This window comes from Ranitomeya variabilis, chromosome 2 (assembly GCF_051348905.1).
Source record: "Ranitomeya variabilis isolate aRanVar5 chromosome 2, aRanVar5.hap1, whole genome shotgun sequence".
In the NCBI taxonomy this organism is placed as follows: domain Eukaryota; kingdom Metazoa; phylum Chordata; class Amphibia; order Anura; family Dendrobatidae; genus Ranitomeya; species Ranitomeya variabilis.
The window spans coordinates 1,076,156,879-1,076,172,317 of NC_135233.1; the positions used below are offsets into that span (position 1 = coordinate 1,076,156,879).

At 47.3% G+C, this 15,439-nt stretch overlaps 1 protein-coding gene across 2 annotated transcripts in view; it reads right to left on the reverse strand.

Annotated features, from left to right (window-relative positions):
* LOC143808695 (cytochrome P450 2C50-like) overlaps positions 1 to 15,439 on the reverse strand; it is a 136,539-nt gene that overhangs the window by 85,502 nt on the left and 35,598 nt on the right. Inside the window, exons 1-2 of one of the 2 annotated variants that reach the window (XM_077291617.1) lie at positions 14,973 to 15,097; positions 14,816 to 14,885 (exon numbers count right to left, since the gene is read on the reverse strand). The exons of the other annotated variant lie outside the window; for it this stretch is intronic. Coding sequence (XP_077147732.1) covers positions 14,816 to 14,885; positions 14,973 to 15,013 — 111 coding nt within the window. The 5' untranslated portion in view covers positions 15,014 to 15,097. Of the gene's footprint in view, positions 1 to 14,815; positions 14,886 to 14,972; positions 15,098 to 15,439 lie in introns of those variants that run through there. 2 annotated transcript variants of the gene reach the window in all.

The window sequence follows — 15,439 nt, forward strand, 5'->3', positions numbered from 1 at the left end:
TGGCGCAAGCACCCGTGAGACTGCTGTTTGTCTGAAGAGGTGGGTGTGCTCGCTTTTGGTTGACGGCATTGCTACTGGGTCCCTCATAGTACAATGTAGTGTCTCTGGCGGTGGCGGTGCGCACCCAACGTCAGACACACCGTTGTAACATGAGGGGCCCTGGGGCGGTCCCGCCGGCCTCAAGAGAGTTCCCCCCTACCCCAGCTCAAAATGTGCTCTACCACGTGCAAAATTATGTCGCACAGCTCCACCAATCTTTAGTCTATTCGCTGACATCATTCAATGTCTGGCACTGACAATACAAATTTGTAGACATCTATGATGCAACTTAAAGTAGTCTGTGTCTGTGTCCTATATTGGCACCATTAAATAGTTACTGCCAAATTACTATGTCAGAAACTCAGCAGATGAGCCCACCCCTGTACCTAAGTATGCCACCTTTTTTTTTGTTTTGGTTGTTTTGCGAGACATTAACATCTATTTATATTTTGGGAGTACTGGGACAGACACTCCTTGCACTACTCCTCCACTCACCACCAAGCTGCCCGTGTATCCATGTAACCGCTGTAAAACTGCCATGAGCCTATTGTTTGTTATTTTAGGCCTTTGAAGCCTGTCTGCGGTCCCTCCTTCCACTAGTCCTCCACTGACCAGACCACTGCTGCCCGTGTACCCCTGGAACCAATTATAAAGTGCCTACAGCCAGCCCATTTTTTTATGTTAGGCCTTTGAAGCCTGTCTGCGGTCCCTCCTTCCACTAGTCCTCCACTGGCCAGACCACTGCTGCCCGTGTACCCCTGGAACCAATTATAAAGTGCCTACAGCCAGCCCATTTTTTTATGTTAGGCCTTTGAAGCCTGTCTGCGGTCCCTCCTTCCACTAGTCCTCCACTGACCAGACCACTGCTGCCCGTGTACCCCTGGAACCAATTATAAAGTGCCTACAGCCAGCCCATTTTTTTATGTTAGGCCTTTGAAGCCTGTCTGCGGTCCCTCCTTCCACTAGTCCTCCACTGGCCAGACCACTGCTGCCCGTGTACCCCTGGAACCAATTATAAAGTGCCTACAGCCAGCCCATTTTTTTATGTTAGGCCTTTGAAGCCTGTCTGCGGTCCCTCCTTCCACTAGTCCTCCACTGACCAGACCACTGCTGCCCGTGTACCCCTGGAACCAATTATAAAGTGCCTACAGCCAGCCCATTTTTTTATGTTAGGCCTTTGAAGCCTGTCTGCGGTCCCTCCTTCCACTAGTCCTCCACTGGCCAGACCACTGCTGCCCGTGTACCCCTGGAACCAATTATAAAGTGCCTACAGCCAGCCCATTTTTTTATGTTAGGCCTTTGAAGCCTGACTGCGGTCCCTCCTTCCACTAGTCCTCCACTGGCCAGACCACTGCTGCCCGTGTACCCCTGGAACCAATTATAAAGTGCCTACAGCCAGCCCATTTTTTTATGTTAGGCCTTTGAAGCCTGTCTGCGGTCCCTCCTTCCACTAGTCCTCCACTGACCAGACCACTGCTGCCCGTGTACCCCTGGAACCAATTATAAAGTGCCTACAGCCAGCCCATTTTTTTATGTTAGGCCTTTGAAGCCTGTCTGCGGTCCCTCCTTCCACTAGTCCTCCACTGACCAGACCACTGCTGCCCGTGTACCCCTGGAACCAATTATAAAGTGCCTACAGCCAGCCCATTTTTTTATGTTAGGCCTTTGAAGCCTGTCTGCGGTCCCTCCTTCCACTAGTCCTCCACTGGCCAGACCACTGCTGCCCGTGTACCCCTGGAACCAATTATAAAGTGCCTACAGCCAGCCCATTTTTTTATGTTAGGCCTTTGAAGCCTGTCTGCGGTCCCTCCTTCCACTAGTCCTCCACTGGCCAGACCACTGCTGCCCGTGTACCCCTGGAACCAATTATAAAGTGCCTACAGCCAGCCCATTTTTTTATGTTAGGCCTTTGAAGCCTGTCTGCGGTCCCTCCTTCCACTAGTCCTCCACTGACCAGACCACTGCTGCCCGTGTACCCCTGGAACCAATTATAAAGTGCCTACAGCCAGCCCATTTTTTTATGTTAGGCCTTTGAAGCCTGTCTGCGGTCCCTCCTTCCACTAGTCCTCCACTGGCCAGACCACTGCTGCCCGTGTACCCCTGGAACCAATTATAAAGTGCCTACAGCCAGCCCATTTTTTTATGTTAGGCCTTTGAAGCCTGTCTGCGGTCCCTCCTTCCACTAGTCCTCCACTGGCCAGACAACTGCTGCCCGTGTACCCCTGGAACCAATTATAAAGTGCCTACAGCCAGCCCATTTTTTTATGTTAGGCCTTTGAAGCCTGTCTGCGGTCCCTCCTTCCACTAGTCCTCCACTGGCCAGACCACTGCTGCCCGTGTACCCCTGGAACCAATTATAAAGTGCCTACAGCCAGCCCATTTTTTTATGTTAGGCCTTTGAAGCCTGTCTGCGGTCCCTCCTTCCACTAGTCCTCCACTGACCAGACCACTGCTGCCCGTGTACCCCTGGAACCAATTATAAAGTGCCTACAGCCAGCCCATTTTTTTATGTTAGGCCTTTGAAGCCTGTCTGCGGTCCCTCCTTCCACTAGTCCTCCACTGGCCAGACCACTGCTGCCCGTGTACCCCTGGAACCAATTATAAAGTGCCTACAGCCAGCCAATTTTTTTATGTTAGGCCTTTGAAGCCTGTCTGCGGTCCCTCCTTCCACTAGTCCTCCACTGACCAGACCACTGCTGCCCGTGTACCCCTGGAACCAATTATAAAGTGCCTACAGCCAGCCCATTTTTTTATGTTAGGCCTTTGAAGCCTGTCTGCGGTCCCTCCTTCCACTAGTCCTCCACTGGCCAGACCACTGCTGCCCGTGTACCCCTGGAACCAATTATAAAGTGCCTACAGCCAGCCCATTTTTTTATGTTAGGCCTTTGAAGCCTGTCTGCGGTCCCTCCTTCCACTAGTCCTCCACTGGCCAGACCACTGCTGCCCGTGTACCCCTGGAACCAATTATAAAGTGCCTACAGCCAGCCCATTTTTTTATTTTAGGCCTTTGAAGCCTGTCTGCGGTCCCTCCTTCCACTTGTCCTCCACTGGCTAGACCACTGCTGCCCGTGTACCCCTGGAACCAATTATAAAGTGCCTACAGCCAGCCCATTTTCTTATGTTAGGCCTTTGAAGCCTGTCTGCGGTCCCTACTTTAAATACTCCTCCACTCACCACCAAGCTGCCTGCCCGTGTATCCATGTAACCGCTGTAAAACTGCCATGAGCCTATTGTTTGTTATGTTAGGCCTTTGAAGCCTGTCTGCGGTCCCTACTTTAAATACTCCTCCACTCACCACCAAGCTGCCTGCCCGTGTATCCATGTAACCGCTGTAAAACTGCCATGAGCCTATTGTTTGTTATGTTAGGCCTTTGATAGCCTGTCTGCGGTCCCTACTTTAAATACTCCTCCACTCACCACCAAGCTGCCTGCCCGTGTATCCATGTAACCGCTGTAAAACTGCCATGAGCCTATTGTTTGTTATGTTAGGCCTTTGATAGCCTGTCTGCGGTCCTTACTTTAAATACTCCTCCACTCACCACCTAGCTGCCTGTGTATCCATGTAACCGATGTAAAACTGCCATGACTGCCTACTGTTTGTTATTTTAGGCCTTTGATAGCCTGTCTGCGGCCCCTACTTGCAATACTCCTCCACTGACCACAATGCTGCCTGGAGTGCCTGCCTGTGTATCCATGTAACCGATGTAAAACTGCCATGACTGCCTACTGTTTGTTATTTTAGGCCTTTGATAGCCTGTCTGCGGCCCCTACTTGCAATACTCCTCCACTGACCACAATGCTGCCTGGAGTGCCTGCCTGTGTATCCATGTAACCGATGTAAAACTGCCATGACTGCCTACTGTTTGTTATTTTAGGCCTTTGATAGCCTGTCTGCGGCCCCTACTTGCAATACTCCTCCACTGACCACAATGCTGCCTGGAGTGCCTGCCTGTGTATCCATGTAACCGATGTAAAACTGCCATGAGTGCCTACTGTTTGGTATTTTAGGCCTTTGATAGCCTGTCTGCAGCCCCTACTTGCAATACTCCTCCACTGACCACACCAATGCTGCCCGTGTACCCCTGGAACCTATTTAAAAGTTCATAGAGCCTAGTTATATATTTTATTTACTATTAATAAGGCCATGATGGACTACGCTGTACCACGCTACAAGCTAACCAGTCGACACTTCTTTTGCGAGAAAAGCCATCCCAACCCTCCACCAGCATGTAGAAGACCGCATTGTCCATGCACTCTGGCAATCTGTGAGTACAAAGGTGCACCTGACAACAGACGCATGGACCTGTAGGCATGGCCACGGAAGATTACGTGTCCATTACGGCGCAATGGGTTAATGTGGTGGATGCATGGTCCACAGGGGACAGCCTACTAAGTCTGTCTGCAGTCCCTAATTCAAATTGTCCTCCACTGTCTAAATTGGAGCTTCCACCTTCTGGCTTTCGGCCTATAGTATCAGAAATTAAACTGCATTTGGCCTTCAACTTTGGTTAGGGCCTACTAACGGCTTCTGCCCCTCCCTGGTGTTGCCCTCAACTAAATAAAGCTGAGCTTCAACCTTCCGGCTCTCATTAAGTGGTTTTAAAAAAAAAAAATGGTGGTTAGGGCCTACTAACGGCTTCTGCCCCTCCCTGGTGTTGCCCTCAACTAAATAAAGCTGAGCTTCAACCTTCTGCTCCAAATTACCATTTTAAAAAATGCAATAGGCTTTTCCGGCCTACTAAAGGTGTCTGTCTGTGTTCCCCTGCCTGGTGTTGTCCTCAACTAAATAAAGCTGAGCTTCAACCTTCTGCTCCAAATTACCATTTTAAAAAATGCAATAGGCTTTTCCGGCCTACTAAAGGTGTCTGTCTGTGTGCCCCTGCCTGGTGTTGTCCTCAACTAAATAAAGCTGAGCTTCAACCTTCTGCTCCAAATTACCATTTTAAAAAATGCAATAGGCTTTTCCGGCCTACTAAAGGTGTCTGTCTGTGTTCCCCTGCCTGGTGTTGTCCTCAACTAAATAAAGCTGAGCTTCAACCTTCTGCTCCAAATTACCATTTTAAAAAATGCAATAGGCTTTTCCGGCCTACTAAAGGTGTCTGTCTGTGTGCCCCTGCCTGGTGTTGTCCTCAACTAAATAAAGCTGAGCTTCAACCTTCCGGCTCTCATTAAGTGGTTTTTAAAAAAAAAAAATGGTGGTTAGGGCCTACTAACGGCTTCTGCCCCTCCCTGGTGTTGCCCTCAACTAAATAAAGCTGAGCTTCAACCTTCTGCTCCAAATTACCATTTTAAAAAATGCAATAGGCTTTTCCGGCCTAGTAAAGGTGTCTGTCTGTGTTCCCCTGCCTGGTGTTGTCCTCAACTAAATAAAGCTGAGCTTCAACCTTCTGCTCCAAATTACCATTTTAAAAAATGCAATAGGCTTTTCCGGCCTACTAAAGGTGTCTGTCTGTGTTCCCCTGCCTGGTGTTGTCCTCAACTAAATAAAGCTGAGCTTCAACCTTCTGGCTTTCGCCCTATACTATCAGATATTAAACTGCATTTGGCCTACTAGTGTGGTTAGGCCCTTGAAACAGTGTCTGCTGCTCTTGGGTTTGCTACTCCACTGAACAAAGCAATGCTGCCTGTTTAGTCCTGTTACCAATTTTGAACTGCATTTAGCCTACTTTATTCTTTGGCCCTATATCTGTTTCCTCCTCATCCTGCCCATTGCCCAGCCACTGCTAGATGAGTCTGCTGGTACATTGACCTAGACCACTACATTCCCCTTGTACTCTACACAGCCAGAATCTGACCCTGCTGAAAGTAAGGTTCCCCTTCCCGCATGTTATACCACCTTACACAGGGACAAAGAGGAAGGTGCAGATGAAAGTGCAGGTTCCTTCATCAGGTGGGGGGGCATACTCGTTGGCGACATCACTGGCACAGGGCCCCTCAGAGTACGCAAAAGTGTCGCTGCTGGTGGGAGGCGCCCCCGCCATGCAAACACACCGCCGTACTTTGAGGGGCCCTGTGCCAGTGCCAATGCGAACGAGTGGGCCCCCCCCTGCTTGCTCAGGATCACAGCACTTGCAACGTTTAAATACTTACCTTTCCCTGCAACACCGCCGTGACGTAGTCCGCATTTCCTGGGCCCACGAAAAACTTGAGCCAGCCCTACTCCCCCCACAACTTTCCCCCAATTCCCTATGCCCAACTATTATTATACAGTTAATTAAGATTGGCAAGCTTCAGAAACAAGAATGGATGTTTTTGGCATTAAAATGGGCACTGTAGGTGTTTTCCTGGCCTCCACTCACTGCCGACTATGCTTCCCCATTGACTTGCATTGGGTTTCGTGTTTCGGTCGATCCCCGACTTTTAGCGATAATCGGCCGACTGCACTCGACTCGACTCTGGACAAAATCGGGTTTCCCAAAACCCTACTCGATCTTAAAAAAATGAAAGTCGCTCAACCCTAGCTGCCACTTACATTGCGTTGTGTTACACACTGGGCCTGAGTTTTGGTGCAGTCTCCCCCCAAAAAAAGGGAGATTCAAATTCTCACAAAGTGGATATACGTCAGTTCTATTAGTTTGTCGTATATCAGCCAGCCACGTTCTGCTACTTACATTGCGTTGTAAAATACACTGGGCCTGAGTTTGGGCTCCGTGTCCAAAAAAAAATTGAGATTGAAATTCTCACAAAGTGGATATACCTCAGTCATCTTAGTTTGTGGTGTATCAGCCAGCCACTTGCTGCCACTCACATTGCGTTGTAAAATACACAGGGCCTGAGTTTGGGTGCAGTCTCACCCCAAAAAAGGGAAATTTTAATTGTTACTAAGTGGATCTACGTCAGATCTGTTTGTTGTATATCTGCCAGCCACGTTCTGCCACTTACATTGTGTAGTGTAATACACTGGGCCTGAGTTTGGGTGCAGTCTCATTCCCAAAAAAGGGAGATTTAAATTGCCACTAAGTGGATCTACGTCAGTTCTGTTTGTTGTATATCTGCCAGCCACGTTCTGCCACTTACATTGTGTAGTGTAATACACTGGGCCTGATTTTTGCTGCAGTCTCCCCCCCAAAAAAGGGAGATTTAAATTCTCAACAAGTTTAGATACACCTTCTACCTTGTTTTACAGTACCATATAACCGTTGTTATTTTGGTTACGCTTTCCCAAAAATGGGGAAGTCTGGAGGAAGAGGCCAGTTGTTGAGCCAGCATCATCATCTGGCTACACAAGGCCTTGAAGGCTCCCTTATCTGGGAGTAGGAAAACCGCTTTTAAAGCCGGAGCAGTAGGAAAAAGTTTTGGCTTTCCTTGCTGACTCTAGCTCTTTCGCCTCCTCTTCAGAAAGTTCCAAATATAAAAACAGTGAGTCGTCAGTGGATGCTCCTGGTCAGGAATAAGTCGCTTCCTTGTGTCCTTCACCCAAACCAAAAGTGAAGGATGCATCAGGCGACACTACAGGTTACTCCATGGAGCTCTTTACACATACCGTGCCTGGGTTAGAAAGGGAAATTGTTAACAGCCCATTACAAGATGAATCAGACATGGAGTGCACTGATGCACAGCCACAGCTAGATTATTATGCTGTTCCATTGACTCAGATCACTACAATGCCCTCGCAGTGTATTGAGCCAGAATCTGACCCTGATGAGACTATGGTGCCCCGTTCCGAACGCTATAGCACCTTACACGGTGACACAGAGAAAGGTGCACATGACATTGAAGAGGAGGTGATAGATGACCCAATTGTTGACCCAGATTGGCAGCCATTGGGGGAAGAGGGTGCCGCTGACAGTAGCTCAGAATCGGAGGAGGATGATCCACAGCAGCCATCAACAACACAACAACTTTCATCTGGCAGGCCCGTCTCAGGCCAAAAATGTTTGTCAACCAAAAAAATAGTTTTAGGACAGCGTGGCCATCCGGTGAAAGTAGCACAGCGTGCAATGCCTGAAAAGGTATTGCTTAGTAAGAAGAATGGAGTGTGGCAATTTTTTAACCAAGATCCGAATGATTAGTGCAAAGTGATCTGTAAGAAATACTCAAAGACCTTTAGCAGAGGGAAGAATCCCCTAAATTTAAATACAACGTGCATGCGTAGACATTTAACCAGCATGCACTTGCAAGCCTGGACTAACTACCAAATGTCCCGTACCGTTGGTGCACCTGCTCAGAATGAAGGTAGTCAGCAACGCTACATTGCTTCCCTCACTGTAAGTCCACCAGTTAGGATACCACCAGTAGCAAATGTGGAGGTATCATCGCAAGGCCAAAGCAGTCAAGGAATCACGAGGTTTTTGTTAGGAAACACTGTATGTAGGTAAACACCAAGGATAGCCTCACCAACTCTCTCTCAATCCGCCATGTCCACCACCACCACCGCTATTTCCACCATATGCACCTCTCCAGTGCAGCTCACCCTACAAGAGAGAGACTCTCATTAGGAAAAGAAACTACTCATACTCTCATCCGCATACACAGGGTTTGAACGCCCACATTGCTAGACTAATCTCGTTAGAGATGATGCCCTACCAGTTGGTTGAAAGCAAAGCTTTCAAAGCCCTGATGGCCTATGCAGTACCACGCTATGACCTACCCAGTTGACACTTCTTTGCGAGAAAAGCCATCCCAGCCCTCCACCAGCATGTCAAAGACTGCATTGTCCATGCACTGAGGCAATCAGTCAGTAGAAAGGTGCAACTCACAACAGATGCATGGACTAGTAGGCATGGCCAGGGACATTACGTGTCCATCACGGCACACTGGGTTAATGTGGTTGATGCAGGGTCCACAGGGGACAGCCATAGTGGCACAGTTCTGCCTAGCCCACGGTCTAGGAAACAGTTGGCTGTAGGCGTTCGCCACCCCTCCTCCTCCTCCTCCAGCAGAAGCGAAAGCTCGTCCACAGAGTGCAGTCACACGACCACTCCATCCGTAGCTGCCAGTGTTGCACACGAGGTGTCCCATTATGGAACAGCTAGTGATAAGCGTCAGCAGGCTGTGTTGGAGATGAAGTGTTTGGGCGACAACAGACACACCGCGGAAGTTCTGGCTGAGTTCTTGCAGCAAGAAACTCTGTCATGGCTGTGCAGTGTACATCTTGAAGCAGGCAAGATAGTCAGTGATAACGGAAGGAATTTTAAGGCTGCCATAACCCTTTCAGAACTAAAACACATACCTTGCCTGGCTCACACCTTAAACCTGGTGGTGCAGTGCTTCCTGAAAAATTATCCGGGATTAGCAGCCCTGCTCCTGAAGGCGCGAAGACTTTGCTCGCACATCCGCCAGTCACCCGTACACTCCAGCCATATGCTGAACCATCAGCGATCGCTGAATCTTCCCCAGCACAGCCTAATAATCAATGTTGCAACAAGGTAGAACTCCACACTGCACATGCTTCAGAGACTATGCGAATAGAGGCGTTCTGTAATGTATTTGTGGGAGGATACACATACACGGGCAGGCAGTTGGATGGCAGACATTGTGTTGTCAGGTGTGCAGTGGTCGAAGCTACAGGACATCTGTCAAGTCCTTCAGTGTTTTGAGGAATGCACATGGCTGGGCAAGTGCAGAAGACGCTATCATAAGCATGAGCATCCCACTAATGCATCTGCTGATGCAAAGTTTGACGCACATTAAGGAGCAGGCGTCTGCAGCCGAGGAGGAGGGAAGCCTTGATGACAGTCAGCCATTGTCTGCTCAGGGAACTCTCCTGGACGAGGTGGTGGACGAAGAGGAGGAGGAGGAGGATGAGGATGATGGGGATGAATATTTATGGGAGGAGGATGCTTCTCAGGGGGCAATAGAAACTGGTGGCGTTGCAAGGTCAGGTACAGGTTTTTTGTGGGAGACAAGTGATGTTGATTTGCAAGACTGTGCTTCTCAACCCAGCACAAGCAGTGAATTGACACCTGGAACATTGGCCCACATGGCTGAGTATGCCTTGCGTATCCTAAAAAGTGACTCCCGCATTATCAAAATGATGACCTATGACGATTACTGGTTGGCCTGCCTCCTGGATCCACGATATAAAGGAAAATTACAAAATATCATGCCACATGAGAACCTTGAGCAAATATTGGCTACCAAACAAGCAACTCTTGTAGACCGTTTGGTTCAGGCATTCCCAGCACACAGCAGCGGTGATGGTTCTCACACGAGCTGTAGGGGGCAACATGGCAGAGGTGTTAGAGGTGCACAAATCAGAAGTGGCATTGGACAGAGGGGTTTTATGACCAGATTGTGGAGTGATTTCGCAATGACCGCAGAAACGACAGGTACTGCTGCATCAATTCAAAGCGACAGGAGACTGCCTTTGTCCAGTATGGTTAAGAACTATTTTTCCTCCCTTATCGATGTTCTCCCTCACAGGTCATTCCCCTTAGATTACTGGGCATCTAAAATAGAAACCTTGCCTGAATTGGCTGAATATGCATTACAGGAGCTCGCTTGCCCTGCTGCTAGTGTGCTATCAGAAAGAGTCTTCAGTGCTGCTGGTTCAATACTGACCGAAAAAAGGACTCGTCTGGCTACCCAAAATGTTGATGATCTAACCTTCATTAAAATGAACCAATCATGGATTTCAAATTATTTTGCCCCACCTTCCCCTGCTGACACGTAGCTTGCCTGAAAAATGTCGTTATTTTGGCCTCCTCTTACTGACTGCTCCAATTCCTCCATTTGCAGCTGCTGAATGTCCACCATAGGCCATTTTTATACCTCCCAAAATGGGCTGACTCCCCCCCACAGGGCCGTGGTCACCACTTGGCGCAAGCACCCATGCGCGTGCCATTTGTCTGGACAGGTGGGTGTGCCCACTCTTGGGCAATGGCACTGGCACAGGGTCCCTCATAGTACAAAGAAGTGTCTCTGATGGTGGTGGTGCACACCCAACGTCAGACACACTGTCGTAATATGAGGGGCCCTGTGCCAGTACCGCCGCCCACGAGATAGTGTTCCCCCTGCTCAAACAGTGCTCTACCACTTGCAATACTTACCTCTCCCTGGTTCACCACTGTGTAGTGTGTGCTGTTAAATCCTTCAATGGCACTGCCAATACAAATTTGTTGAAATGATAGATGATAGTTAAAATATACAGGGGCCCTGGCCTCCATTTAGACCAGTTAATACTTTGCGCCTACTACCACTGTCTGCTACTCAGCAGAGGAGCCCATCCCTGTACCTAGCTATGCCACCATCTTACTTATGAACAATTTTTTGGCAGACATTTAGCCCACTTTGTTATTTGGGCCTACTAACTTTGTCTGCTACTCATTACAATTTTCCGACACTGAACAAAGCAATGCCGCCAGTTTACTCCAGTTACCAATTTTGAACTGCATTTTGCCTACTTTTCTATTTTAGGCCTACTACCTGTGTCTGTCTGCACCACTCAATACAGTTGTCCTCCACTGAACAAAGCTATGCCGCCTGTGTACTCCAGTTACCAATTTTGAACTGCATTTAGCCCACTTTTTTATTTTAGGCCTACTACCTGTGTCTGTCTGCGCCACTCAATACAGCTGTCTTCCACTGAACAAAGCTATGCCACCTGTTTACTCCTGTTACCATTTTTGAACTGCTTGGAGCTTACTTTTATAATGTGGGCCTACAAACTGTGTCTGCGCCACTCCTTACAATTGTCCTCCGCTGAACAAAGCTATGCCGCCTGTGTACTTCTGTAACCAATTTTGAACTGCATTGAGCCTACTTTTTTATTTTAGGCCTACTAAGTCTGTTTGTGCCACTCCGTACAATTGTCCTCCGCTGAACAAAGCTATGCTGTCTGTGTACTCCTGTAACCAATTTTGAACTGCATTGAGCCTACTTTTTTATTTTAGGCCTACTAAGTCTGTCTGCACCACTCCTTACAATTGTCCTCTGCTGAACAATGCTGAGCCGCCAGTTTCATCCTGTTTCAAATATTAAACTGCATTTGGCCTACTTGTTTGGTTGGGCCTACTAACGGTGTCTGCCACTCCTTGCTTTTCTCCTCCACTGAACAAAGCTGAGCCTCAATTTTCATCCTGTTTCGAATATTAAACTGCATTTGGCATACTTGTTTGGTTGGGCCTTCTAACGGTGTCTGCCACTCCTTGCTTTTCTCCTCCACTGAACAAAGCTGAGACGCAATTTTCATCCTGTTTCAAATATTAAACTGCATTTGGCCTACTTGTTTGGTTGGGCCTACTAATGGTGTCTGCCGCTCCTTGTTTTTCTCCTCCACTGAATAAAGCTGAGCCTCAATTTTCATCCTGTGTCGAATATAAAACTGTATTTGGCCTACTTGTTTGGTTAGGCCTACTAGCGGTGTCTGCCGCTCCTTGCTTTTCTCCTCCACTGAACAAAGCTGAGCCGCAATTTTCATCCTGTTTTGAATATTAAACTGCATTTGGCCTACTTGTTTGGTTGGGCCTACTAACGGTGTCTGCCGCTGCTTGTTGTTCTCCTCAACTGAACAAAGCAGTGCCGCCTGTTTACTCCTGTTACCAATTTTGAACTGCATTTGGCCCACTTTATTACTTGGGCCTACTAACTGTGTCTGCCACTCATTACAGTTTTCCTCCACTGAACAAAGCAATGTCGCCTGTTTAGTCCTGTTACCAATTTTGAACTGCATTTAGCCTACTTTATTATTTGGGCCTCTATCTCTGTTTTTCCTCCTCATCCTGCCCATTGCCCAGCCACTGCTAGATGAGTCTGCTGGTACATTGACCCAGACGACTACCTTCCCCTTGCACTCTACACAGCCAGAATCTGACCCTGCTGAAAGTCAGGTTCCCCTTCCCGCATACTATACCACCTTACATGGGGACAAAGAGGAAGGTGCAGATGAAAGTGCAGGTTCCTTCATCAGGTGGGGGGTATACTCGTTGGCAATGTCACTGGCACAGGGCCCCTCATAGTATGCAAAAGTGTCTCTGCTGGTGGGAGGCGCCACCGCCGTCAAACACACCGCCGTACTTTGAGGGGCCCTGTGCCAGTGCCAATGCGAATGAGTGGGCCCCCCTGCATGCTCAGGATCACAGCACTTGCAAAGTTGAAATACTTACCTCTCCCTGCTCCACCACCGTGACCTAGTCCGCGTTTCCTGGGCCCACGAAAAACTTGAACCAGCCCTACCCCCCCACAACTTTCGCCAAATGACCCCCAATTTTCAATGCCTATTATTATAAGGTAAATTAAGATTGACAAGAATTGATGTTTTTGGCCTTAAAATGGGCACCTTAGGTGTTTTCCTGTCCTCCACTCACTGCCGACTTTGATTCCCCTTTGACTTGCATTGGGTTTCGTGTTTCGGTCGGCCCCCGACTTTTCACAATAATCGGCCGACTTCACCCAACCCGACTTTTGAGAAAGTCGGGTTTCGCGAAACCCGACTCGATCCTAAAAAACTAAAAGTCACTCAACTCTAGTGGCCTATCCTTAGGAGAGGTCATCATCAGTGTATGATCCTTGGGGTGCTGCATCCGGCCCTCCCACAGATTAGCTGTTCCTGCTGCTGTCATCGTCCAGAACTGCTCAGTTCCGCACAATCACAGGAGCATCTCCATCAAATGTAAAGCAACTGCAGCTGGGTGCTGCATAAGTTGCCTCCTATTGGTATGTATAAAATTAAAATTTCATTACTCCTCTAGAAAATAATGAAAAACAAAGATAACACTGGTCAACACAAAAAAAATCATCAGCAAATGTATTATGTCTGTTTTATGGAGTTTCATGTATTGATTCCAAAAATATGCTTAGTTTTCATCACATAAAATTTCTGCGATAGAATTTTTTTTTGTTTATACGTTATTTCTGCATTTTCAATGTATGGGGTCTTTCCTATGTTATTCCCATTTCTTTGCTTGTCTTACTTAATTGTGAATTTTCTTACAGGGAAAACATCAGTAAAGGATTTAGTGAGTTTTATCGGAAGGAGTATTGACAGTGCAGCCAACCAATGACTGCTTCTCGGAAAGTCACATGTTATGGGGAGGAGCTAACTGTTATGAGGCGGTAAGATTTGACTCAGTCATAAGAGGATGGTGATGGCAGCAAGGACTGGTATGTGAGACTCTGACAGGAGACAGGCCTCTCTCTACAGGGATCTAAGCCTTGCCACAGAGAAGTAAAGGCAGCGGACAGCCACCATTGTGAGAGGATTTTCACTGCATTTCTGGGAGGGCAAGTCACCTCAGAAGGAAGAAAACAGCTCAGCCACTGAGGTGTAACTGAGTGAGGGTCTTCACAGAGAGAGCGAACCTGAAAGCAGCCAATCTCACGCTGAGAAACTGCCTGTCTGCAAATGTTCATCTGTAAGGAATAGGCTAACCCATTTACTTCACAACTGTATATAATTATCTACCAGATTACTTCCAGTAAAATCAATTCTAAATACAAGCTGCCACTGTCATCTCTGAGGAAATACTGCATGTACATATAGTCAGTTGGCTCATCGCATTTTTTTTTAGTTTGTCGCCACCATTGAGCTGAACTTACTCTACTGTTTGATCTGATCTAAAGGAGAAAAATGCCACAACAGTGTATCAATCATCCGAACAGATTCTGTTATGTGTGTGGTTGTCCACTTGGTGATCAAGACAAAAGCTGGGCCCCTCATGTGATATGCTCAAGTTGTTCAAATGGTCTTTGTGACTGGTTGAATATGACGACAGTGGCTATGCCATTTGCTGCTCTCATGATTTGGAGAGAACCCAAAAATCATAGTGATGACTGCTACTTTTGTTTTGTCAAACTGATGGGCTTTTCTACATAGAACAAACATAAGATTAATTACCTTGAACTTGAATCTGCGATTAGGCCAGTTCCACATAATGGTATCTTGACAGTTCCTGTACCACCATTGTCTGGATTGGATGGAAATGAAGTAGAATATGAAGACTATGGAGCGAAGCTACTGGTGAAGACATAGAGAAATCAAGTCGAGTATGTACCTGATAGAGCAGCCAAGCAGCCAGAACGCTTTACTCAACATGAATTAAAGGATCCCATCAGAGACTTTTCACTGTTGAAATATAAAGCTGACCTTCCTGCATCTAGGTTGAAACAGAAGAATCTTCTTCACGATGATGTCAAAGTGTGTTATTACCGAAACAGAAGTAACACTTTAACACAATTTTTCACAGTTGATGGACCAGTGGTGTTCTGTAACAATGTGAATGGCCTCTTTGAAGAACTGAATCAAGAATATTTTGTTACAGATTGGCGATTGTTTATTGACTCATTAAAGAGAAGTTTGAAAGCAGTGTTGCTTCACAATGGAAATATGAAACCATCAATCCCTATTGCTCACTCACGTCATCTAAAGGAAAATTATGAAAATCTGTCAGTTATTTTGGATGCTATACAATATAAGCATCATCAATGGAATATCTGTAGAGATTTGAAAGTGATTGGTCTG